This window comes from Oryzias latipes, chromosome 10, assembly GCF_002234675.1.
Source record: "Oryzias latipes chromosome 10, ASM223467v1".
Classification (NCBI taxonomy): Eukaryota; Metazoa; Chordata; class Actinopteri; order Beloniformes; family Adrianichthyidae; genus Oryzias; species Oryzias latipes.
In genome coordinates, this window is record NC_019868.2 from 9,914,043 (window position 1) to 9,941,581 (window position 27,539).

The window sequence follows — 27,539 nt, forward strand, 5'->3', positions numbered from 1 at the left end:
TTGTGGCCCAGTGACCCACTGGGCAAGGTGTACCCATGCCTTTGCCCAAGAGTGGGTGGGAAAGGCTCCGGTAGCCGTCGTGAACCTGAAAGGGAGAAAATGGGAATAGAAGATGAATGGAAAAAAAAAGGCTGCATGCAGCAAACTCTAACTTATCATTTGAACTGCACAAACACACTTCTTGCACAATGCGCAAGGTTTGGGGGGGATGAAGAAATGAAAAATGCATATACCACACCTGCGTCTCACCTACTTAATCTTCAGCGTTGTTTAACCCTTGTGCTATCCTACGCACTTTAACATTGGGAGTTGGGTCATCTAGACCCACTTAGAGCGCTGAACCTATTTTCTTCAATGATTTATGATCTTCACTGGTGTCCATGGATTACATGAAATCTTTCCACGCTTATCCACCTTTGTCATGGTAGGGAGAACACGTCAATGCAAGGGTGGGGTCATCTAAGATAGCACAAGGGTTAAGTGTTCCACACAACCTGTGACCTGCAGCATGCCCGTATAGGAAAAAAAGTGCATGAACATTCTCAGGCTCACCAAGCGGTCTGTGCCTTTGATATTTTCTGCCGGCCACCTCTGTGTCCCGTACAGGTTTGCCCATCTTTCACCCACAGAGAGCCCGCATCCACCCGTAAAGGCAGTTGTGATTAAGGCTTCATTATTTGCTCCACCAGGTTACCTGGTAAATGGTCAGGAGGTGGATGAAGGGGCTTTAACACTGCATTCTGCGTTATGGTTGGCCATAGACAATTTGTTCCAATGATTCCTTTTATCTAATTTCATTAGGGAAATTATACCCAGCATTCTTTTAAGTAAATAAACCAGTATTGATACCAATCCATATAATTTTATTTCTAAGGGTTCCTCCAGAACCAAGGACAAAAGTGTTTGCTTAGCTAAATGGTTTTAAAATACTTTTTTTAACTGTTTTTCTTCTCTAAAGCACTAATTCCCCAAATAAAGACTCATGAATCTTTAACAGATTTATTGAGAACATGTCATGAAGGAAATGAAAACACCTGACACCTTTCTCTTAAAATAAGATTTTTAATATTACTTATTATCATAAAGATATATTTACACACTTTACAGAAATAGAAAATAAAAACACAAAGCTACGCATGAAAGGAAAAAATAAAATAAGTACTCCAAGAGCTAAAGCTTATTTTTTATAAATTAGAAACTGAAAGTTCAAATATATGTACACAGTATTTCAACCATTTCTGATACACTTGTTTTATTTATTTATTCATGTCATTTATTTTTGCCCAGTTCAACATCAAAACAGAGACAGGGACTGTACATTTGGCCTGGTGAGTAATAGGAGCACACACCATAAACAGAATATAATTTTTTGAAGTAATACATTGTCTTTCAGATGGTATCTGCTCGAGACCAAGTAACACTATTGTGATGCTGTGTAAACCCATGGACTACATTTCTCCTTCAGTTTTTCTGCATGTGAGTGTTTCTGGACACAGTGGTTACAAAGACGGAGAATGTGTCGCAACAAAGCCAGGAGGGGCCTGTGCTATTCTGGGTGGAGGCAGTCTCATTTCAGTGCTCCGAGATAATGACAGCTCATCGTCATTTCTCACGGGAGTAGGAATCTAGTTATCTTTTGGATTGGCCGGCCAGTGGAAAACTTTGTATCAGTTTAATTGAATATCGGCCACTTGATCCTGCAGACACCCACTCTGAAAGCCAACATGATACAGTTTGAAGGGCTTTGAGGAAAACACGTGGAATGTGTTGTGTGCTAACTTTGTTTGCATTTCTGCAATCAATGAAATGCTTGAGAGATTTCAAAGGGATTTTGTCTGGTAGAGAACAGAAAGGAAAAAATGGATAAAAAAACACTTTTGTCATTTTACAGGAGGCTGCTGTCTCCATGCCTGTCAGGATATAGAAATCAATGGCTAAGCTAATGTTTTAAAATCTGCTTCTAGCTTTTATTCTTATTTCCACCAGTAACACATCTATCTCTGTGCTCATCCTTGCTTCTTACAAACTCCCTGCCAAATGCATTTGAACCAAAATAAAACTAAATACAGAGGGGGCAACTTCTCTGAACAAACGATTTTCTACCAGTAAAACATGCTAACAAGTGCATAGGAACATCACTCAGGCCTTGTGATGATCACAGAGACGAGGAATTGGAGAGAAAAGATTGAAAGGATAGGAACTGTTTCTCTTATGTAAGCCTTGCTGGAAACCTCCATTAAAGAAAATGGTTTTGCTCCCCGAGCATATTGTATTGGTTTAACATTTCAAAATGAGCTTGGACATACTTGTCCTTCTACACAGGCAGGCCCATTAACCTGATGTGCAGGGTAGGGCTGTGAGCTATGGTCTAAAAGAAAAGAATGCCTGAATGCTTTCACGTGTCCACGACATATTGTGCTGCAGACTACTTTTCTATTTTGTTACATCCACAAAAGATACAGCTTTTCACACTGTATTCAAAAGTAAGCTTTGGACAACCAGCTAGACAAGAATCAGACAAAAAAATTGTCACAATACACTGGAAAACCATTCCAAACTCTTGTTTTCAGGGTGTATTTTTCCAGCAGCATAATGGAATTGCAAAAGTGCAGCCTTGCAAACCCATACAGAGAAGTCTTGGAGCAAAGCCACGTCCATTTGTTGGGAGTTGTTGACGACAGAAGCTTTGGATTTGAATGACATTTGGTTTTTTTGATATTTGGGTTAAACTGATAACCAGGTCAAGGTAAAAAGAAAGGAAAAAGAAAAGGATAATTCACACAAACATCAGTTTGCTCTGGTTTCTGAAAGGGCAGCATGGCTGGTGCAGATGGTTAGGATACATTCATGAAGAACAGTGCGGATACAGACGTTGCTCGGCTCCGGAACGATAACTTCTGAGATGGGGTGGGGGGCGGTCCATTTGAACCCTTTGCCATGACCCAGTCTACTTTCAGCATCCCAACTCCTGCAGCTTTGAACTTTCATTCCCAGCTCATATTTTCCTATTATCTTCCCCGATAATACATGAGACATCCTGAGCAAAGCTGTCTCACTCCCGAAGAGCATTAATGAAATCTACATCTCTGTCTGTGAGGGTATGAAAAAATAATAGGGGGACTAAAATTATTACACTTCACAGGGCCCTAGGATTTAATACATTTTTAATCGAGGTGAGCTTGGCTGGGCGGATTACCACTGTGATTTTTAGATGCTCTCTTAATAAAAGCTTCTCATGCTGGAAGAAGGTATTTTATTATAATATTTGCATGAGACATGGCGAGAGGGAAACATATTGAAGATCTAGGTTAACCAGTTACCAATTTTCTAGGAGCTTGAATTGCAAGCAATTGGCATTCAAACTTTCTCTATAATCAAAGCAAAAGAAAAACTCCAGTAAGAATGATTGCAACGGTCACAGTCCTCAATATGTTACATGGTAACACGTGAATCAATGGGAGTTTGGAGATTGAAAAGGGGGAAGGGTGTAGTTGTAGTCTAAGTCAATTTAAAAACGAGCTCAGACAAGTGGCCCTGGCCCACCTTGGGGAGATCCATCTGAGAAAGATTAACTCTGGGATTTAATGAGCGTCATGATCAAAGCCATGACCACCTGTGCTATGGAAGGGCCGCCTAGAAAGCCAACTGTAACCAACATGATTTAGGGAGAACATGATTAGAAACGAATGAAAATGGTCTTGGCTATATATATAAAGGAGAGTAAAGATACAGTACACAAAAATATGCTCATACGTTTTAAATGTTCTGGTTTCTGGTGATTCGTCAAATAAATGCACAGAAAAGGCTGCTCTAGTGAAAGCATCTATGACAGCACCCTGAGAAAAAAAAGGAAACTATAACATAGGAGTAACATATAAAAGTTATAAATTCCAGTACGATGGAAAGGCATAGCGTTTGGTCAAAAAAAGGGTCAAAGGATGAACATATTCAAAAAACAGAGCCTTTGAGTATAGTTTTTTAAAATGTTACCACAGATGATGTTTGCTTTGAAATGGCTCCTTTTTTAATCTAATTCCAATCGCCTTTGTGGAAATTACTTGAAGTGGGATATTCTATGAACTTTTAAATGCATAATGTATCAGTGTATTAAGACTTCAAACAAGAGGTAATGTGTTTCTCATTTCTTCCTAACCTTTCAGTTCTCAGTTCCTGGCAGCATTGTGTAGAACGGTATTATTTGGCACTTCATTAAAAGGCAAGGCAGTCTGTTGGTGGAGCAGGCCGCCACTGCCAGTTAACAGTCGTGTATAGCAGCTGCACAGGGCAGCACTGTGGTGGGGAGGCTGGGAACAAGATTGGGATTTTGGGGTTGAAGCACTCATTCAAGGTGTTAGAGTAACCTTGAGCCTGTCAGTAAAGCCCCTTCCCAAAGTGATAATGAGTTTGGAAACACCAAAATAGGCTTTGGATTACAGAATATTCTACATTAGGGAATTATTCTGTCACTTAAACAGATTGTTCCGACAGTGTGTGATCATTTCGGCTTTAGCTTGCATGTGGACGTACTAACGTCAGGCGGTCCTAAGCACCATTGGTAATGATAATTAGGTGATGGTTATGGTGTCACTTAGATAACTTGTTTTGGCTTGAATCGCTATTAACTGTTTCTTTTCGCAGCAGACATTCAGAGAATGGGAACTAAACTTTGTTTATGTCAACTGTTAAAAATGACACTGCCCTTCTGCGTGTATGCCGCTCTCAGCCTCGAGCCAAGCCGTTAAGTACATGTAGCTATACAGCAAAGAAACCAGCGGCTGCTGTAACCTTGGATCCGAGACATACCGCATCCTGGTGAAGTGACAGATGCTTTAAGACTCGGACTGTTATGACCGGGCTCCCTCTCCACCACATGTCATGCAAAGTGTGTGAGATCACTATGATTGGGCTCTATCAAGCAAATAATATGAAAATTGAAAAAAAAAATTACTGGGAGAAGACAGAGATAGATAAGCAGTGAGGAAATACGAGTAAGAGAGACAGAGAAATAGAGCTTGGTAGCTCGGGATCAATATTCCCCCACCCCTTTCCCTGCCCCTTATTCCTCTTAGAGCTAAGGGTGACCGGCTTGCCCAGGTGTTTTAGGGACAGAGTTGCTTGAAGAACCAGCAGATGCTATGGATATCACTCTTCAGGCTGGGCTCGCGAAAGCCCTTCATTGCAAGGCCCCCCAAGGCAAAGGAAGAGCATAGAAATCAGAACCTGGGGGAGGGTGCACAAAGCAGTGCCTGCAACACAAGAAAAAAAAAACAGGAAAAGAACAGTTAGTATTAAATAGCGGGAACCTTTTAGAATAAACTCCAGGGTTTAATTTTCATAGTTTTTTTTTTGTTATAAAAGCTTAAAGCCCCACTCCGATCATCTTTTGATTTATTGTTGAAATGTCCCCAGATGCTCTTTTAACCCTTGTGCTATCCTAGGCACTTTACCATTGGGGGTTAAGTCATCTAGATCCACTAGATACTGCACTGAACCTTTTTTCTTCAATGATTTGTGATCTTCACTGGTGTCAATGAATTACATGAAATCTTTCCACCTTTATCCACCTTTGTCATGGTAAGGAGAACACGTCAATGTAAGGGTGGGGTCATCTAAGATAGCACAAGGGTTAACTATTATTACCAGTATGCTGTTTTTAGCCAAAATCAGATAACCTGTGTTGTTTTCTAGGACATTGTTTCTGCAAAGCAGCTGTAGTTCATCAGAACTTTGCATGAGTTGTGGGTGGAACAGTTGGCATTGTAAGCCCACCCCTATTTCCCATCATCCATCTCTTTTACATGCTCTCCCGATAGCCCTATACAACCCCAACCCAACATTAACGGTGCAACAAAAGTGGTGAGCAATATTGGAGATATCCACCCGTACAGTTTTGATCCAGATGCCAGCTCAGACGAGGAAAACAAAGATTCTCTCAGATTTGATTGTTCCTAATTTGGATCATTATGGTTTGTCTAGTCTCTGGTATTCTCACAATAATGAATCTGTTACATGTCCCAACTCCAATCAGACCTCAGCTTTCCTAAAGCCAATAGTAATCAATACTCAGCTCATGTGGGTAGATTATATTTTTGCCAAAGAATTTTTTTTTACTTTTAGATTTGATTTATTTGTGCTGACGTGCTTTGCTTTCTCCCCCCACCCCCCCACCCCCCACATAGCAACAGTGTTTGCTGTTTTTATTTTAGTTGCCATTGTGACAACCATCTAGTGATCTGTTTAACTTTGCAGCCACATCTCTTCTTTTTATAGGGGAGATATTGTTTCCAAAACTCTAACCAGTTGAATTCACTGTAAAATAATCAACCAACAGGAAGACCTAAAGTTGAACTCACTTTTTCATCAGAAGTCACTAAGGCTTTGTAGCTTAGCACCAGAACACCCATTGTACTTTGTTCTTAAATGAATTAGCTTAACCCTTGTGCTATCTTAGATGACCCCACCCTTACTTTGACCTGTTATTCCAACCATGACAAAGGTGGATAAAGGTGGAAGATTTCATGTAATCCATGGACACCAGTGAAGAAATCATTGAAGAAAAAAGGTTCAGAGCACTGTCTAGTGGGTCTAGTTGACCCAACTCCAAATGGTAAAGTGGCTAGGATAGCACAAGGGTTAAAGATGACGTTTGTAGCACCTATGTGGTTCCTTGCTGATGCTTAAGATCAACAAAATGCCAAAACGTCTACTTTTAACTTTGCAGCATCTGCCGGCTAACTGAAATCCTTAAATATAGAGAAGGAGAAGAAACACATTTAGTGGGATGTACATATTAATTTAGTTCATGTTTAGAAAACATAAGGCCATGTCTTTTGCAGTTTTATGCTGTTCATTTATTACTGCAGTTACATCATCACAAAACCTTACAAATATCTGAACATTTTTTAAATCTCTTTGTGACTTAGTTCAACTTATTATTTCTACTTTTCTTCCTTTGTCACCAAAAGAAATAAAAGCTACTGTTTAATTATTGGTATTGATGACATTCAGAAAAACCACAACAAATATGTTCTCATACTCTGTATTTTCATATTTAGGGTAATACTACATTTTCCTAAATTTAAACAACACTTTGAAGTAGAAGAGCCCATATCCTAATTTAATGACACTGTCTTTTCAAATCTTTTAGTGTGTGATATCCATGCATCCAGCTGCTTTTATGTTTCCCGTATTTACATGTTTAGGTTCTTTTTATTTTTTTATTTTTTTACATGTTTAGGTTCTGACTGTTGTTTTTGTGCCGACTGTTCCCTACTGCGTCAAATGTTCAGTCTAACAATGGCATGCAGGGCACTCATGATGGTGCTTTCAAGCTACCCTGGAAACAGCTTTTTCTCTCAGCATTTATTTACTAAATAATGCATAAACCCATGTCTGTGTTCTGGTTTATCTCAAATACATTATCTGATCTAAACTCAGCAGATCCCCACAAGGGTACAAATAAAGTCCTGGAAGCTTACAGGTGCCCACATTCTTTCTGACCTCAGATGTTTGCATTCCCTCCCAGTTGTCTGTATCACGACAGATCTGTTAAGGCACTCTTGTGTGCAACGATTTGTCATGTTGGCAGAGCAAAAAGGCCAGATTGAAAAACTAGATTATTCCTTGAAAATAGTTAAAATAATCATCCTGGTTTTCATTTTGTCTCATGCAGACATTCAATATCCTCTACAATGAGCTTTCCCCTTGGGTAATTTCAGTGAAGGCCTCCCCTGCATTATGCCCTAAATTTTCTTGTACAATAAGAAGAGATCCTAGACATGTTCAGGCCAGATTTCACGGTCTTCAAATGGAAAGTGCTGCAGGGAGTAAGAAAAACAATTTTATGCCTTGCTGCAGAATTAAAGCTTGACATTATACAGCGCTCTGGGGACTGGATCACTCACAGTCAATGAAAATCTTTTGTCTGCTGTTGTCTTTCATTTTTCCTCTGATCATGTGGGAAAATTCAGACAACATGGCTCATCCACTGCGCTTACTTGCATTTTTATGTTCTGGTGTAATGCCTTGTGAGCTAATTTATGTAGTATCTAATCTCTACTCAGTTGTTTTGTTGTTTATTTTGTTTTTTTCTTTTTGCAGTGTAATCTCAGGATTTTCTTTTTAGTCATATGACATCATATGGTGGAATTACTGGATCAGAAGCACAGCTACTCGAAATAGCTTTGATGGGAAACTCTTTAAAATGCTCAAAAGTTTTCTCACACTCAGGGCCACAAGTGGTTTCCATAAATTGCCTCTGGATTTAAATCTGTAATATCCTGTTGTCTTTCAGACTGTCACTGGCGTGTTTTAGATTCGGGTTTGGAAAATCCCGGCTTAACCTGAGACTACTTAGATGCTCCCAAAGGTTGAGTCGGGTCACGGCTTTTCTTTTCCGTGCCGCTCACATCTGGAACGCGTAGCACAAAAATCCAACTCTGCCCCAGGTGTCATCGAGAATAAAAGATTAGCTGCTCTTGACACTGAAATGGGGTGATTTTGCTAAATAGCACTGGACTGGAGAGTGGACAATGTCAAGAGAAACATTGTTCTTTATCTTTGTATAAACATAGAAGCAATTATGTTTAGGCCCAGTAATGATTTATCTACACACACAGTGTCTGCAGGAGTCCCAGTCCTCAGCTGGACTTATCTGTTGAACTAGGTTTGATCAAACAAATTGCACCTCCAGCTGTTTCCAAAGGTGGTGGTTTTCCCACCATCAGCACAAACTACAGAAAAAAACTAACATGGAGAACAGCAGAACCTTTGAGTTTTGTCAGGACCCAGGATGACTTAATAATTTTATTCAAGTTTTGGAATAACAGACTATTAGATCAGATTTCTACTTGAATATTATCACAACATGCAACATTCAGTTCTTAAATAAGATGAACTTTGAGTCAAACCAGAGTGAGCATAGAGGGCAGTGAAGGACACAAAAGAGGAAATCTGCGGGTGTTGTGGTTTGAGTGTTGTTTGCACAGACAGCATTGTGACTCACTGAGTCATTAAGTTTTACTGAGCTTCACAGCTTCCTGAAACTCCCCTTTATTGTGCGGCCAGCACTCTAGCTAAACACTACACACACAGAGGCTTCTCACAATTTTTTGGCAAGTGGAGGAAGGTTTCAGGACTCATCTTGTCCTTCAAGGGCTACTACTCTGGCTCAGTCCTCACTTAGATATGAGTGTCTGGTGTTTCATATTGAGGGGAGTTTTTAAAAAAGGGACTGAATAAACAAATACAATAAAAAGGCTGTATTTTTGATTTTTTTTGTAGATCGTGAACCATCAATGAATGCTTCAAACAAAGGATCTTCTAAGTCTTCCCAGCTTTGATCTCATTTCCTTAAAGATCCACTTTGAAGAAAACTGTTTTTTGAAGACATGTATAAAGAAAATTAAGCTAAAAATTTCATTTCTGAGTATTTTTTTGGTTAAAATCTTTTTAAATCAGAAGCAGACGGCAAAATGATGTTTGTAAAGGAGCATATATGAGATGCAGAAGCTACACAGGCAAGCCGTAAGCTCCTTGCTCCACTCCATTCTGATGCGTCCACTTGTAGATGACTAGATCCATGGATGTCTTTGCTATCTGCGCTGAAATCTTGTTCTAAACAGTATTACTGGATAGCTCTGATATTTGCTTTCCAGTTTTGTTACACCGGTTATGTTAGATTGGGGTTGTGAGGCGCGGTGAGCGAGTGGGAGAGTGTGCAAACAGATGGATGACGGAAAGTAAGGGTGGGCTTACTCCATGCCAACAGTCCTGACCACAACTGAGTTATAATGAACTGCTGCTGCTCTGCAGAAACCATGTCCTAGAAAACATGTTTTTTTGACTTTGCCTAAAACAGCACAATTGTAATTAAGACAGTTGGGAACACTACAATAGATCAAATGATGATTGGAGTGGGACTTTAAACCTGTTATGGATGTACTAGCCCTTTCTGGTTGCTTCCTGCTTGCACCATTCGTTTAATTTATGGAAGACTTCTGCAGGTCAGTGTTGGATGGTGGTAGGATGGTTCTCCCCTCCTGCAGGGATACTGTGTCTTGTCGAGTTCCCCTCCACTTAAATTCCCTGGGAGGTACAAATAGACGTTCTGCGGTTCCCCTCACAAGCAGACATCAATGGGCTCAAACCTTTATTCCCTGGAAATTTTGACTGTGGTACTTAATAGCCTGGTGTGTATTTTCGTTTCAAAAACCTATTTTTGTTAATGAAAAGTACCGAAGATAATTCAAACTGTGATAAAGTGACAAGGTAAATATTTTCAGTGATTGTTGATGTGAGTTTTTGCACTGAACCTTGGTTTACTTGACAGCAAGAAAAATATTGGCTCAGGAGAAATGTATTTCTATCCTGAAACCTGAATTCCTAAAAATGTTATCTTTGAAAAGATGGTTTTAATTGGGAAAATGAGGTGACAGGGTAAAGTTTTTTTCATTTTTTCACATATATTTAAAAACAACCTTTGCTGCTCCTGAAAGACACACAAGCTGCTTGGCTGAGTCCAGTAATCTGCTAAGACTTGTGCTTTTTTTAGTGCAAACAAAAACTTCCTTCACAAGGAGTTTAGTCTGGCTGCAGGCATTTGAACATTTCCAGGGTTCATTTAAACTTTTGACGTTTCTTACAAAAAACATCCAAACAGCAGAGAACTTTTGGCGCAAACATCAAAAATGTTTTGTTTTTTACTCGCTGTCATATTTAGCAGCCACAATGTGTGTTTTCTTAACAACTTTGATTTGCAAACATGCTGGTCCAGGGTGCTCTGTAAAGAGAAAAATACCTTTTGGGGAGGAACTCACCTTGCTCTAGAATGGCATTGGCCCCTTGTGGGAGAGACGGGGCCGTGGGCGTCTTCTCTTCCAACCAGCTGGTCTTTGGGGCTGGCCGCCTCTCGCTGGATTTTGCTGAACCATTTTTTTCACAGTAGCTGTTTCTCCCAGGTCTTTGCCATGCTCCGTGGAGGCCATAGGACCTGGAGAACACACAAGGAGAAAAGGTCCATCAGAGACCCCAAAACTGCCTCTCCACTAGCTCATGTTATAGGAAACCTCTCTTCACCCACGACATGACAAATTGAACAGGTTCATAAGAGCTTAAAGCAAATATACAGCAAGATCCAAAAAGGGATAACACTGCTAATGGATGAGAAGGAGACATGTATGGATAAACGTGTGTGGGCCCCTTTGTGAGGCCACCCAACACTGGAGCTCATCAAGTCTGTGTGGTCAAACAAAAAGCCCAGCAGAAGCATGAAGCTCTGCAGAAGTAAAAAAAAAAAAAAACAGGGCCTTGTGTCTCATGTCTTTGTCACTCTCTCCACAGATACAAACTGCTCACAAACTCTGGAGAGGCGCCTTGTTGTGGGATTTGATGAAAGCCTACGGATGAGTTTAGCATCGGTGCATCTCAGTCTGTGTGGACGCCTCATCCAGCTGTGTGTGTGTCGGGTTGAGAGTGATCCCAGATGTTTTCAGTCATCTCTCAATAAGTGTGGCCTGATCCCCTTAAGCCCTTCTTTTCTTCATGATTTGCTCCACCCCAAGTGTCTGTGTGACCCCTCAACCTATAGAAATTCACCAACCTCCTCTTAGAATATGTTCTGAGTCTCAACATAACATAATTCTTGTCTAAATAAATAAAGTGTAATACAGGGGATCATCTTTTGCACTTTACCCTAATGTTTAGTGTCCATAGTGTCTGTAACAAAAACAGAAAGAGCCACATTTTTAGGAAACAATATAGTAAGTTCTATTTTCAGAGCAGCTTTATAAATTCATAAGAGCAAATTTCTTCTAAAGCAATGTACATTTCTAAAGATCTATTATTTGCAAATTCTTTTTTCAGGTTCTAATATGTTGATTTTCATATGTTTCAGTTTTCGCTCATCAAAAAGCTGATTGCCATTATTCATGCAAAGCCACGACATTCCCGTCTCCTTCCCCTCAGGGAGATTGGCACCATTTTTAGAATTCCCCAGGGAATGACCTCCCTGGCTTTGCATGAGCTTGGGTGAGGACCCAGCTCAAGATAAGTCAGTCGGTTGACTGGAGAGGCTTGTAAAAGCAAAAAAGTAGAATGAGGAAAGCAGCTGAGCAACTTGGAAAAGCAATGATGATGCACTTTCTTCAGAACATTTTCATCAGTTTGCAAAAGTGGTGGGAAATGCTGTCAAAAGTGCAACTTTGTGGATGTAGCCTGACTTCAGTTTCGTTTTAAAACCTGCCAGCTGCATTCAGAGCCCTTATTTCTCTTCAGTAGATGAGACAAATTTGTGTGAATGGAGGAGAGCAGAAATGCAAAGTCTTTCTGGAGCCTTTTTTAATGAAAGACCTGTGTGAAGACATTCTTAAATGAAAGAACAACCTTTGAAAAAGTGAAGAACCCTTAAGTTGTCAGCTTTAAAGTACGACGAACTGCAATGCTGAGGCAGACAGCTTCCTCTTTGTTGAGTTTATATCCCTGAAATGCCAAACTTCTTAAAATCAATTTCTCTAATCTTCTTTTGCAAACACATTATATATTTGTGGGTTAACAGTGGACTAATACATTCGCAACATTTGAAACTTTGGTTGCACATTTCCTCATTTTAAGCACATCTTTACCCCTACAGCAGTGCTAATCTTTGCATTATCCCCTTGTTATTGTTCCAGACACACAGTGAATGTGGGACGTTCACACATTCTGACGGCATTCAGCTCCATTCTTTCAAACTCCAGAGGCTTGAATAGTAATACTCTCTGTGTTTGAGTAGATTTTGAAGCTAACAAAGGTTCTTTAAAGAGGTCCTGTCTCTCTCCTTATGCCCTGTTTACACCCTCTTCATTTAGATGCCGCACACGCAGACACCCAAACAAACTTGTCCACTTCACGTGCAGAAGTTGTTTTAGTGGGTGTTTGTGATCTCCCTTGCCCAGTGTCATAGAGATGTGCACAGAAGTGCCACTATTCAAGGAATGCAGATAACAGCAAGATATTTCAGTCAGAAAGTCCTTGAAAGCAGACACAGGGTTCCTTCACAGATGAGACTTTTAGACAAAATTCTAGAAAACCAAAACTGCCTGTTTTCTTATCTCCTAAAAGAGGACATTCAACTGCGAGAGAATAAAAGAATATTGTAACATTTGGGAACAATAAAAGTTTTTTCATCTGCGTATTAAAGACCCACTCCAAAGAAAATTGTGTTTTTGGTTTTTTAACATGATCTTGTGGCATTTTCTTGACGTTACAGGACATATATAAAGAAAATTAATATTAAAAAAGCATGTCTGAGTATTTTTGGTTCAAATTGTGTTAAATCAGGAGCAGACCAAAAATGCTGTTTGTAAAACCTTGTTGTTACGTACAAACTTCAATCGGCAGGCCACAAACTTCCTGCTCCACTCCATTTTGATGCATCCACTTGTAGACAACTAAATCCATATATGTCTTTGTTTTCCTTGTCTGAGCTGGAATTTGGCTCAAAACGGTGTGGCGGTATAGCTCCAATATTGTTCGCCATTTTCATGCACCGGCAATGTGAGGTTATGGTTGTGAGGGGTTAGCGGGAGACATGTAAAGGGCGGCAGTGACTCAGGCGGTTGAACAGGTCGTCCAATGATCGAAGGGTCAGCGGTTCGATCCCTGCTCCCCCCAGCCAACTGCCGTTGTGTACTTGGGCAAGACACTTCACCCTCCTTGCCTCCAGTGTGGCTTCACTGGCGTGTGAATGATCCTGGTGATGGTCAGAGGGACCGTAGATGCAAACTGGCAGGCACACCTCTGTCAGTCTGCCCCAGGGCAGCTGTGGATACAACAGTAGTTACTATCACCAAAAATGAATGAAAAGTGAATGAAAAATGGACACACTGTAAGCGGTTTGAGCGTCCGGAAAAGCGGGTGATGGGAAAACAGTTTGGCACACAACTCAGAGGCAAATTTCTAATAAACTACTGCCGCTTTGCTTAAATTATGGCCTAGAAACTATGTCTTAGAAAACAACACAGGTTTTTTGATTCTTTGCTAAAAGGCATAATCATAATTGAAGGATCACTGGAAATGGTTTTCAAAATAAATCAAAAGATGATTGGAGTGGAACTTTAAGCATACATGCGTATTTGTCCTGCGGTGAAACCTTCAGCAAATGCCAAACAGCAACTGATGTTTGACTGATGGTCTACTTCAATAAAGCCGTGCAAACTCAGAAGGCACTCTGTCACTTTGCACGCACACATACTCGGCACTGCAACTAGGTAAAGTAATTGTACTTCGGCTCACAGAGCTCGTCTGCAGTACCTCTCTGGGAAACTCAGCCTGTCACAACCCGGGTCTGTAATTAGACAATTTAGATGTCTCCTGTCATGCTGAGCTGTCAGCCACAGCTCTGCAACTGGGGTTTGAAGAGAGAAAATCCCAAGAATTCTTTTACAAACCTCAGCCCATCCTGTGTGGCTACAGGAGAGAAAATGGTATTGAAATGTGCTAAAAAATAAGCTCAGCGACAATCTGGCGGTATAGATTACTGAAAATGTGACGTACAGATGGTTTTGTTTAAGCCCATGAGCTTTCCTTCATGTCAGGTTTATCACTGAAAAATACACATTTCATCTCCACAAACAGGGGATGTAATGTTAGAAGTGATATTTTCTTGTGCTGACACTGGATCCTGTCTCTGTTGTTTCACATCTAATCTTTTCCCATGAGAGATTTCCATCTTTGTGATCACCTGGTCCTACATAAAAATGGTCAGATAACACGTGTCTCACAAGAACACCTCTGATGACCTTGGAGTTTTCTCTCTTATTTACCAAACCTTAACTCATGGTAATTCCCTGATTAAAGTTTAATAAAGGAGGAATTTCAGGAATGTGGTGCTGCTTTTCTGACTGATGTCTCTTCAAAAAGATGAGTAGATGTGACGACCAGAGATAGAAAGGGTCAGCTAAACAAAGGTTTTGGGTTTTTTTTTCCATCGCAAACTACCTAAAAACCTAATCAATGAACCAATTTCTATTCCTATGATCCAACCAAATCAATCTGTCAGAGGCAAGTTAGTAATCAAATCAACCTATACCATTAAAAGATGAAAATAAATAAAATTGGAAAATACCAATTGGATTGAGGCACAGTAGGTTTATTTTGCAATAATGTAAAACAATCAAGTCCATCCCAGCAGACAACACACATGTGATGTCAGCAAAAAATAATCAAACCATCATTTCAGTCCAACATGTGAACACTTTGAATTAAGCAAAGACATGTGACCATACAGTGTGGTTGAATGTTCTAATAATGTTCCCTTTGGATTATTTTAGTGTGGAAAAACAACAGCAGGCTGAAACTAAAATGTGAATGGATTTGACATTCATTCTTGTTTACTTGTTTGGTTGTACACATCATTAATTTACACTTGATTATCTTGCAAGAAATACAAGGAATCTAGAAAACTTCACCGGCACTGTTCAGTACCAGGTATTTACCGGTACCTCTGAATCACACTGATTTTTGGCTAAGGGTGTCCTGGATCAATTGTAGGTCAGTGAATCAGATCGAATTGGATCATTCAAAATGAACCAACATCAGTTATGAATCCTCTCAGCAAAAACAAATTATGATATGAATTGAATCGTAGTGAAAAGTAATCGTTAAACCCCTACTAAACATGATGAACACCTTCATGACTGTTTTCTATTCTCTTGTCTAATTACCTCCTATATGATTTCTATGCAACTTTCTTTTGCATATGGCTTACTCTTTTCAATTATGACCCTGGAAGAAAGTAGCGCTTTCTTCAAAATTGAGTTTTGTTGATTTGGTTGCACCTTAAGAGATGCAACCAAAGGAGAGGAGAGCAGAGTAATGTCTTTCCTCTGGTTCAATGCAGAGCTCATCAGCTTCCCTGGTGGCTGACAAACTGTATATCACAGTACTGTGGCAATGAAGGAACACTGCATGCCAAATGGGACCAAGCTGCTTATTAATAGTTCTAAAGGGTGATTTGTGTGAATGGACTGCCAGAAGTACCATAATAAATGGGCATAGTTGCAAATGCAGCTACAACATCATGGCTTTCAACAGGACGTGAGAGATTAAAGATTCTGGCAGTCTAACTCCAGCAACAAGTACGCACGGGACTTCGCTTATCAGGAAAAGCAACTGTAAACAAGCGCAGTGAAGAATGACTACCAAACTTTAATCATGGATGCGTTAATTTGTTTTGTCACTGCGATTAATCTTTCCATTCATTTTATTTGTGCACTTACTCTTATTCGGTCATCACGCTCATCATAAAACAGCTGATGTCACAGATCCATTTTCCTGGCTGACTGAGCGTTTCAAATTTAATCTCTCCTCAGTGTAACATTCAGAGTTACAGTGCCCCTTATCTGATACCTGTCTGCTGCGTTTTGCACGGATAGAAACTGAGGTGTAAACAAAAACAGGCACTGTAAAAACCAGTTTCTTAACATAAAATAGCCCTTCAAATTCACGCTAAAAACAGAAACGGATGTATATAAACTTTTTTTTACATTCTAACTCTGAATTTATTGCACTATGAAAAATCACACAGTACTGTATTTGATGGATGTTGTTATCTGCAAATTGAACATTTGCCATTAAAAACATAATCTCAAAATCTTCTGATTTATAGATTCATTTAATTTCCACATGGTTACTTTTCCGAGACGATCAGACAATCCCATTAATCTTGGAAATATTTTATGTCAAGGCAGTTTGCAAACGATACAAGGATGACAGGACAAACTCCATGAAGCATCATTAAGATGATTCATGACACGGATGAATCTTCAGCGATGAACCATTTGTGTATTCATATGTCAAATATTAGACGGGGAAGCTGTCAGTGTGTCAGCTTTAACTGCAGGAGTCTTTCAATCAGTGGTCAATCATTGGACTGAAGAGGTGAAACCAAAACACAATAAAATAAAAAATGTTTCTGGCTTAACATGTGCAGTGATTTAAATAAATACATGTGGGAAATGGATAATAATATCAATACTTGTGAGGTAAGACAGTGGAAAAATACAAATCTCTGGTGTGTGTGTATCCATGGTTGTTACCATGACGTTGGATGAGCCGGCCTTCTGTTTCCACAGTGTGCTTCCCTCTTTCATTCACTAAATGGAGAGTTAGCTAATGAGCATGCCATTACCTCAGACAGACTAACCCACACTTCCAGACATCGTGTCATGAGTAGAGATTCTCCCACTGCATAAGCACATTAAGGGATCAGGGTTATTAAGCCAAGGATGAAATGTGTTAAATGTGCCAGCTACAGGCCAAACAATGTTTTAACCCGCCATAAGCCCCAGCACTACAGCAGCATCATATAGTGGATTTGCTTGTTGCCTGCCAGTCTCTTCACACATTCATCCTGCACATATGGAATGGTGCCTAAGTGAGTAAGCTGCGCTTTGTTGTTCATCTGTCAACCACCGTTTCGTATCGGAAGTGCTGCATATTGTTGGCACTTAACACCAGTAAGTCTGGGGCTTGCTAGAAACTGGTACCGATTGCTTGCAGACTTTCAGACCATGTTACCATGGCAGCTGCTGTGAATGGTGCTCAGTTTGGAGCAAAAAGAATGACACTGTGGGCTGATATCGACCAGGTTCTCCACTTAAAAATTTCACAGCAGATTCCAAGTCCACGCCTTTGGCTGCCATGTCTTCAGCCTTTGCGGGTCACCGCGCTTTGCATGTGAGTGCTCCTCTCAGGGAAGGAGGGTTTGTTTTTGTCCTGAGAACTTCCTTTTTTTATTTCGGCTGTTTGGGGACTGTTTGATATGCAGCATTGTTGCAGTGTGATAATGCTTGGCTTGTGGTCGAGCTGAAGGCTGGCTTTGTCTACACAAAATCCAGCGAGGAAACCAAAGTGCATGAAAACTTGCTCCCATTACTGGAGCTTTTAAGCTTAACCCCTTGTCCACTCTGCTCCGAGAGTTACCCCCCACACTCACAGAAGGTTCAGACCTAATTAAAAACAAACTGCACTGCCCTGCGGTCTCTGACTTTCTGCAGATGTCCCCTTCAGTAAGTCAGATGCTTGTGAAGTGTGTGGCTGTACGCTACTGAACTGGAAAGTGTATGAAATGATGAGGTGTGAGTCTGCATGTGCATGATCAGAGCACTGCGAGTTCAAAGGGCCCAGCAGCAGCATTGAGCCAACTAATGATGCCACCGACTCCCTTCTCCACTTGACTGCCTGTTGGTTTATTCACAAATCCACTCCAGCTGAAGAGGTGAATTTGTGGCTACAAGGTTATGGTGGGTTAAACCGTAATGAGCAGTCAAAAATACAGATCTAAAATAACTCAGAGAGGAAATCTGTATTCACAACTTTCCCCCACCAAACGAGTTGAACAGCAGAGGGCAGGAGTGAAGGAGATGCCAGTGATGCTGTTTTTTTGAGCAGCAGCGAGGATATGACGCATGGCAGGTACAGTGGGCAGGTAAAGATACCAGCCGTTTCCCTAATCTCCAGAGGCTGTGTGTCAAGGGCAAAGAGATCCTCCAACCATCCGTTTCCATGGGCACACTAATCAGATGTGAAACGCAGCCCCTCCCTCTACTGTGTCATCACTTCTCCCATGCGGTGAACCTGCGTGTCTTCTCCGATTTGAGGAGAAGAGGAAAACAGAGAGACATCGCTATGCAGGGTTCACTGCAGCGTATAGGAAGCCAGAGGATAGCATCACCTTTAGCCAAAGCCTCACTGTTTTCCTTAACTACTAAAGAAAAACAGCTCCATCTTTGCATCACATCCCTTAACTAAGCACTAAGCAGTCACTGGACACCTGAATGAACTCTATGTGAAACAGTGCTGCCTACAGAGATATGGAAAGGAATCCAAAAAGTGAAATGCAGGGCACAGTGTGAGTTGTTTTACTTCATCCTCAAAAAATACTCTTAAAAATAGCAATATGACAAAAAAACATGTTTTTACGGGTTACCTGATGTATGAACCAGCAGTAGCCTTTATTAACCCACGAGGAGGGTAAAACTGATTCCAGAGAATAACACTGCAAAATTGGGGATCAAAAATTCAAACAGCTGATGTTTGTTTTTCAAAAGAACATACCAAGATAAAACTATAATGTTTGTTGAAATGATCAGTCACGACTCCTGTTTCATTTGTTTTGTGCTGACATGCTGCAGCTTTATGACAAAGTTTTATTGCTGATATCTGTAGTGTGGTGCACTCAAAAAAGCACCGCTAGGTAAATGCAATGCAATGAAATTCGATATGTAGCTTCGTCACAGATATTTAGAGAGGAAATGAAAATTGTCCAGATATTTACTGACTTACTGAGCTGCAAACGGCTGCAGGTGAGCTCAAGTTCAATGTTTACTAGAGGCCTGCGTCTACAGATATGGTTGCCCTTATGTGGAAGCATGTTTAAGAATTCTATATAGTATTTTCTTTTTATTATTTTAAACATCTGTTCATGTTTAGGATCTCTTGAGTCTGGGACAGCCTGCAGGCAAAGAGAACCAGTAAGGGGCCCTGTCCAGATTCAAGAAACAGTATGTGGTGTGCTCTGTGCCATTAGATGGATCATTTAATTGACCAGCGATTGTGCGAAATAGTCTCCCAGGGAAAATAACATTTGTGATCAAAGACAGAGCTATTGCGATGAATAATGCATGGTTTCACAAATGAATGATCTCTTGCTTGTCGTAGTAGGGATCCAGTTGTGAGGAAGATGGAGTGTGGCTCCAGTTTTTGATCTTTTAAGACTAAAAGATAAGGTATGGCAGTGGGGAACCACATGATGTGTTGCACCACATCACATAATTTTCTTGGAGAGAAAAAAAAAAGAAGCACATCCTACGGCTCTGAGTTTAGGCAGAGCCCAGTGGGGGAGCTTCAACATCTACCAAAGTCCTGCAACATTTTCAAAACCCCACAGAAACATTCACAGCACAGAAAGACGCTCACAAGTGTCCAAGATCAAGCTACTCTTGCTGCTCAGATCTCAGTTATTCACGATGGCGCCTAAAGAGCTTTGATTTTTATGCAGAAAAAAACCAGACAAACCATATTTATTCAATATTTCAGAGTAATTTACACCATCCCATCTACTACATAAGGAAATTGTCCCTCATAATAGCATCCTTAAAGATACTTAAATTATTTTCCAGTCCTTTCCCCCCCCCAAATTGAGCTTGAAAGCCATTTCAACCCTTGGATTCCTGAAGACCACAATATTTATCCTGTGGTCTGGCAGCCTGTTAATAAAAATGTCCACTTATATCTTTATCAGGAATTTGATCTGCTGGTATAACAACCACAAATGTAACGCTTAATGTTCGAAAATGGAGGCATAAATCACAATATTATTGGTCGCTGGTGGAAAACGGAGCAGCTTCTGAAAATATCTGGCTCTAATTAAGATGTAAGCAGTGCCCCAGGCCGGCGGACGGAGTCTAATGATGAAACCAGGTCTGGTTAATGCAGGACCCAAACCTCCTCAAAACTTAAAGGGAGGTCTGGACTACAATAGATGCAAAAGTGGACCCAGGGCTTCACGGACATCTTCTTTTGAAATCTGTAAAAGGTAGACAGCTAACTGGAAAACTCAAACACCATCTCAGCTGTCTTCCTGTCTGCCCCTCCAGTTTCCTGCCCCATTGACAATCCTTCACTCCCCTTGTGCTTTTTTCCCCCTTCACTGGATTTACTCTCAAGAGGCGGTCTTAGTGAGTAGATTTATTCATTTAAAGAGTTCTGAATTACATTACAGTCGTCCACCAGTCACACATGCCAAACTGTTCAAGAGCTCAGCTCTCTGGAGACTGTTAGCCTAAAGGTTAGCCTTATATCCCTACCAAATGAGCTCTGATTTTTCACTAAATCTCTTTGTTAACTCCCACCCCACAGCATAGTTACCAGCGAGTGTCATTCGCCAAGCTCATGTTGTTCTGATAATATACAGATGTGAGGCAGTTCATCAAAAAAGGTTTGCTGCAGACTAAAGAAAGAGTGAGCTGAAAATACTTAACCTCACGTTTGCTGTCAGTATATTTTTGTCTCTATTATCTATGGACTGAGTCAGATATTTGAAGAAAAAAAAGCTCAAATGTGCAAAGATTTACTATCATTACATTATTATTACGTTACATTATATCATTACCTCAAATCGAAATTTTCATCATTAAAACTCCTTCATCTATCAGGATGCCTGGGTGTTAATCTACACTAAACCAGGAGCAAAAGTATTAAATTTGACATTTCAGTAGTAATCTCTTGTGCCCCAGCTTTCTTTAGAAATAATGATTTCACTTCCAGCCATTAGAGTTGAGAAAATGTTTCCTATTAGGCCTTGCTTTTCAATAGACTTTCCTGCAAAAATGGACCATAATCCTTTTCTTCATGAACTCACATGCTATGGATTCTAAATAGGATTACTGGTTGTGTTCCTACTTCCTGTTCTGAATGGAGCTGTCAAATAATCTGGAGACATTTTGTATGTTATTGTGATAGCATTGCAGCTACAATGTTTGCTTTCAAGTAAAAACAAATCTAGAGGTGACTCTCAGCTCAGAAAAGTCTCTGGTATGTGTATGTTTGTGTCAGTGACAAACAAAACTTTTCAAATGCTGCAGGTTATTGGCTCAATTTCCCTGTAATGCTGCATCAAGAGGAAATCCTGGTTCTTCCTGAAAGGGCTTTCATCTGACCCTGTGAGTGTACTGTGCAGTGTGTGTAACATAAATCCAGCTGGTCCTCGCAAGCCTCTGTACCTAAAAAAAGGCTTTATGATTTAAGCAGAATCCAGTTATAACCTTTCCACTGCTTCTGTTTTAGCACGGCTGTTTGTCCACTGTTATTGTGTTATTCCTGGACATCTGGAAGAGTTTAGCAGCTTTTCTTTTCCCTGCAGACACCATAATGGCATCTACAAGCAAACATGCCTTCTTTTAATAAGAAAATTACAAGTTTAAGGACTCTGCTTATTGTTAATTTGTATCTTTAACCGCTTTTAACACAAAATATTTCTTGCAAATAAAGTTGCTGGTGTCTTACTGAACACAGAGTGGGGCTTTCCTTGTTCTGACAGCACAGTGATCCATGGCATTTGAGCAGGGCTGAAAGTTGTACAGTGTGAATGCATGCTGGTGCCACAAGACACCCATTCCAAACAGCGCATCAAAGTTTAATCTAGAAGAATAGAACTGCTGACAGCTCTCATAAAACCTCCTCTTGTGAAGGAAAGATTTCTCTGTGAGATAATTCCTCTGATCTAGGGCCTGTGCCCCTCTCCCACCCTCCAATGCCTCACCTGTTTAACCCAGACTGCACACTTCACCTGTCTGTGTCTGAACCAGCTGTCTTTTCTCTCTTCTGAACACTGACGGGATGTTTTTAATTGAATTTGCATCGTTCGTGCTGTATTTTGTAAGGCAGATATGTTTTGAGAAGGAGGACTGTTTTATGGCAGGACTAGCACTTTCACAGGAGGAGGAAGAGTAATCGGCCTCAGGATGAATTATGGATACCACATGTCTAATGCTGGAGCCCACTCCTGAGCCAAAGTGCTTTTCAAGGATGGGCAATTGAGTAGACTGCCAAAGGATGCTAATATTACATAGAAAAGGTCTCAGCAGCTCATTCTTGTTCTGAATCGGGAGCTTTATGTTGTTGAGCGGATCGCCTGTTGCGTTGTTGTTTTTTGTTCATTTGCATCTGCACCCATAAATGCACACCTTCTCAAGCTATATCAAAATCAGCTTTGTATTCACTCTCTTCTAAAAGTGCACACGTGCACGATCATCTTATTTCTCAGACTCACATGTACACACAGATGTCTAAAAGAAAGCCACCGAAAAGCATTTGTCTCAAGATGAAAGACTTCACACCCACAGCCTACATGCAGAGTCTCTTCCGACACCTTCCCGTGACAGAGCGTGCTGTAGCAGAGGCTGGGGCTACGCAGACACACTCCAGCTAGCATCCCTCTCCACGCCCAGCAACGCCGCAACACACTTGCATCCCTTCCTGGCTTCCACTCCATTTCTCTCCCTTCCTCTCTGTCACCGGAGCACAGATACTACAGTAGCAGCCGGGAAAGAGGCAAGCACAGAAGCAGCATGGCTTGACGATGGAGAACGATAAGCTCTCCTGAAAGCCTGGGGCACAGCAGCCTTGTTTTCCTGATCGTTGGTGTTGTACGGTGGGCTGTCAGGCGTGGAACATGCTTAGCCACACGCAGGGTGTGAAAAGCGACACTGACTATGATGCTAGATAATTGCTTCCCATTTACTCATGTGCTGGGAGCCTCAGACAAAAATAGCATGTCGCTGTAGCGATTGTGCTGGGGAGCATTGGGGCTTTCAGTGCTGTGGCCACAATCGATATGGAGTAGACAGCATTTTGTAAGCATGAAGTCTATATCTGAAGCTAACATCCACAAGCTTCTTAAAAATAAAGACAGTCTTACAGCATATATACATGTCACCCTGCAGCATTTCAATATCAGGATTCATGCTAAATAACTGAACAAATTACATAAATCTTTGTTCATGATTTCCAAGCAACCATAGTTTGTGGTTAGGTGACAATACCTCAAAGAGTCTAGACATTTACCCAGGCCGAAATGTTGTTTTTTCACACCACAGTGTTACCTTCATCACATCTGCATCAGTTTCCAAACTGCCCCGCAATCACATCAGCAAGGGAAATGTGAGCTTTTCTTGAATGATTGTCCCAAGACAGTTTTTTTTTCTTTTTTGTACAAACAACATACATTTTAGGTTGGCTGCCAAAGACATAACTAGTCCAACAATGGCTCCAGAGATGCAATAGCACTTTACGGAATTTTACTATGACGAAGCGACAGGACCGAGCCCCTCCAGAGACAATTCATGCATCTGGGATCTGTGTTCCCCTCATCCTCATCATACAACAATTACAGTCCTCATTATCATCACCACAGGAGGCACGCATGCGTCTATGGGTGCTGTGTTGTCCTGCCGCACATTTACCGTCATGCAATAATAGCACTGGAGACAGATGGAATAGCCATAAATGAATGTGGTTCACTCCACTTTCAGGAGTGTCAGGCATGTCTTGCATTTCATAGAAATCACAACAGTGATTCATGCAGCACCTGAAGCACTCACATCATTAAGACCATTTTCACATTTCATCTCCAAGTCTTTTAAGCACACTTTCAAGGTGAAGCAGGGTGGAATATCATCCTAAACCCACATTCAAGTTGTCCAGAAAAACCGAGGCTGTACAATAACAGACACTATAACCACTGCAGTGCAGTACTGTACACAACCAGGTGCTGATATTCCTGCCTCCCAGAGCCCACACAAGGCTAACCATGCCGGGTAACTGATCAACTACAGCTGGCTACACAGATCCTCTGCAAACAGAGACAGAAACAGAAGGCAGAAGGAGAGGACAAGCGGCTCGGCCTGCCTCCCCTGTACTCACCAGCACCGGCAGAACACAGCAGAGACACCAAGAGCACAATCACCAGCGTCAGGATCTTCACATTCATTTCTGCACTCCCCTCTGGCTTTCCGCTAGTCACTCTCTGATATACTGTAGTGGTGTGTGTGTGCGTGTGTGTGTGTGTGTGTGTGCGTGTGTGTGTGGATGGGAGGGGGAAAGAGAGAGAGAGAGAGAGAGAGCAGCTGAGCGAGCTAGAAAGAAAGAGACTGTTTGCTCCCCTGAGTTTGTGTTTATGTGAGAGGTGTGTGTCAATTTTTTAGGAAATGTGTGTGCCTTGCTCTAAATATGTGTTTGTATATCAGTGTGTGACAGCGCCACTCCAAGACTGAAGGAACGTCTTTATCTGAGCTCCCCCACGGAGGTCTGTGTGTGTCTTCTTTTCTTCTGTCAGAGGAGCGGCAGCATGAACCAAGTTCAGAGAAGCTGTGAACGTGCTGGAGGTCAGCTCGCAGCTCTGTCTGTCAGCGTGTCTCTGAGCATGTGAGTCCTGTTCGCCTCGGATAAGAGGACTAGTTGGTCATGTGGCTTATGTATCATTGACTCTGTGGGTCACGGAAAAGCCCTCCTGCCTCCCCATCACCCACCCTCCCCACCCCCTTTTCCTCAAACATGCAAGTGCACAGAGCTAAGGAAGGAGGTGGGGGTGAGGTGGTAAGAGGAGGGAGGAGAGGGTGAAGGAGAGGGGTGGGGATGCATGGAGGTTTATGATAATACCCAAACAGATGCTCTTGTTGAGAAGTCTTTGAGTTGGAAGCGTGGCAGCTCGCCAGAAATCCAGAAATCAAAATACCGGCTTATGAGGGGAAGTAGATGAAAGAAGGAGAGGTGCGAGATGTGGTTCACGTTTTCCAGCTTTTGTGTCTATGCCAGCTTTTTTCCTCGCACCATTCTTTGCTGGCTGTGGCAGCTCCATCTCGCTTCAGGTTTGTGTTCAATCACGTGGGCCGTTTGAAGTTAGTGTCCGTGACAGTGGGAGTGACTGCAGGAAAAAACTTATCAGCCTCTGCTCGATCTCATCACTCACACCATTTGTTTCACCCACCCCTGAAGTCATTTGTTTTATTTTCTTACAGATTATATTCTTTCCACGAACAAAAGCTGCAAGAGAACCAACACCCTGAGTGACTCCAAAATAAATCTACTTATTTATCATTTCGCTTGTTTATGAGACAATAAACAGGAAAGGTTGTATTTTATGAAGTGAATTGTGAGAACTGTAAGCAACCACTTGGAAGTACAACAACTTTTCTTATCGCGTCTCACCATGAAGTAAGAGTGAGCCTTTTTTTTAAATGGATTTTTACAGGAAAGTCCATATAATTTCCATTGTTTAACATAAAAATGCAAAGTATAGAATAGAAAAACCAACAACAAACTCTTAACTTTTAAAGGATTTTAGAATCTTTTGATGCAAGAAGTTTGTTCAACTTTGAATCAGAAAAAAATCGAAAGAAAATGACATTGAAAGTTTGATCAACTGATTAATCTTATAGGTGTTATAGTGAAATAGTGTTTACATGGTGCCAGTTTACAATGAATCAATCATCTGAGTACCCAAAGGGCTCCATTGACACATGATAGATGGACTTTTCAGTGGTCCCCCTCTTTAGATGTCAACCCCGCTCCGCCATGGTCCTCCACACAACCCCTCTTCTATATGTGTTGTCACTAAACAGTCGCTTTAGCATTGCAGACCTTAGAAGAGAAGCCCTGTGACCCTGGATTCTCCAGCTCCCGCTTCACACAGCCGAGCCATTGTCTCCATAAAGCCCTGGGTCCCTGAGGCCAACATGTATATGCCACCCACTTGAGATCCAACAACAAGAACACCTTCCATTTTTACATGCAGCTCTTAAAGCCTTCAATATAAAGCGATCCTATCACCCTAGAGGTGGCCAAGCGCAGACAGCACAGATGCTTATCCGGACTGGTCCTTCTTTTAGCACAAAGATAACTCATCCAAGTGCCTTCAAAGTGTCTGTTCACAACCTGTTCTTCGAGGTGCTCAGTGATCACTGACAGATTCCTTCCAATTGTGCATAATGACAGAATCCACAGGTTACAGTGCCATTTAAATCCCACTTAGTAGTTACGAGTAGTTAGGCGTAATATAAAATTCAATTAAATTCAACATTCAGGACTCATTTCAAAGCCACGTGGAATAACAGCCTGCAGAGTTGTTTCACATTAACAGTTAATGCGGATATCAAGAGTGGAACTGAGGTGATTTTCCAGATTGGGTAGAGTCCAGGTGTTGGCTGAGATAATTTATGACCGAGGATTGACAGGTCGTTAAAAAGTAATATGGACGCCGGATAAGAATGTGTGAGACAGGGCAAAGTTGGCAGTGCTGGCTCAAACATTTGCACTCTATTAGCTTTGATTGTCTTTGCTTGAAGCCAACGGCGTAATGAAAACGTAACAGATGGCTTTTCTTTGGAGTGTACCAGTGGATTGTGTGCCATGAAAGCCGGTGCGAGCAAGCCGTGCATCCTGAAATCAGTCCCGTACAAGACATACGCAAAAACAGTCACAGGACAACAATACAGCCCCGTGCAACTCAACACAGGAAACACTTGGCTGTTTACAGGAAGCGTTCAATGAAGGAATTCTGTGGATGTCTGGATGTGGTCACAAGTGACGACTTTTCCTGATTCCTGAGTTTATAAAAAGGAACAGACATTCCTAAGATAAGCGTAGCATGTGTTTCCCTTGAGCTTAACTTTTTTAATCCTTTTGATAAAATTTAGAATGACCTGGCGGGATTATCAACAGGTGGTCACTAAAATGTGGCTATATTTGAATCCTAATATCCGAAAAGATTTTCTGCATCTCTTTCAATTTACGTATTTCCTGTTTACCCTTTGCTTAAAGCTGCAGATTTCTGAAATGCTACTGAAATGTGCGGATGTTTGTTAGTACTGTTGTTTTGGTGATGAAAAGAACAATGGTAACCCACTTTTGATATTGTCCTACCAGAAAACACTTCTGCATCCGAAGTGCTCAGCTCAATCAAATATCATGGTTAGCAGTCACAGTCACAACATGACTCAGAA

General features: G+C 41.2%; 1 protein-coding gene across 1 annotated transcript; it reads right to left on the reverse strand.

Moving 5' to 3' along the window:
* Positions 1-1,042: 1,042 nt before the first annotated feature.
* On the reverse strand, positions 1,043-24,963 carry apln (apelin). The gene is made up of 3 exons (XM_020706440.2): positions 24,463-24,963; positions 10,818-10,990; positions 1,043-5,246 (listed from the first exon to the last, which is right to left on the reverse strand). Exons 1-2 carry the CDS (start codon positions 24,527-24,529, stop codon positions 10,824-10,826), a joined length of 234 nt encoding a protein of 77 aa, XP_020562099.1. The 5' UTR covers positions 24,530-24,963; the 3' UTR covers positions 1,043-5,246; positions 10,818-10,823.
* Positions 24,964-27,539: the final 2,576 nt, after the last annotated feature.

Bases quoted from the DNA above. Each gene is read 5' to 3' on its own strand.
- apln (XM_020706440.2), bottom strand. From the start codon at position 24,529: ATGAATGTGAAGATCCTGACGCTGGTGATTGTGCTCTTGGTGTCTCTG. The intron at 10,991-24,462 runs GTGAGTACAGGG...TGTGTTCTCCAG, and splicing joins GCTGTGTTCTGCCGGTGCTG to GTCCTATGGCCTCCACGGAG.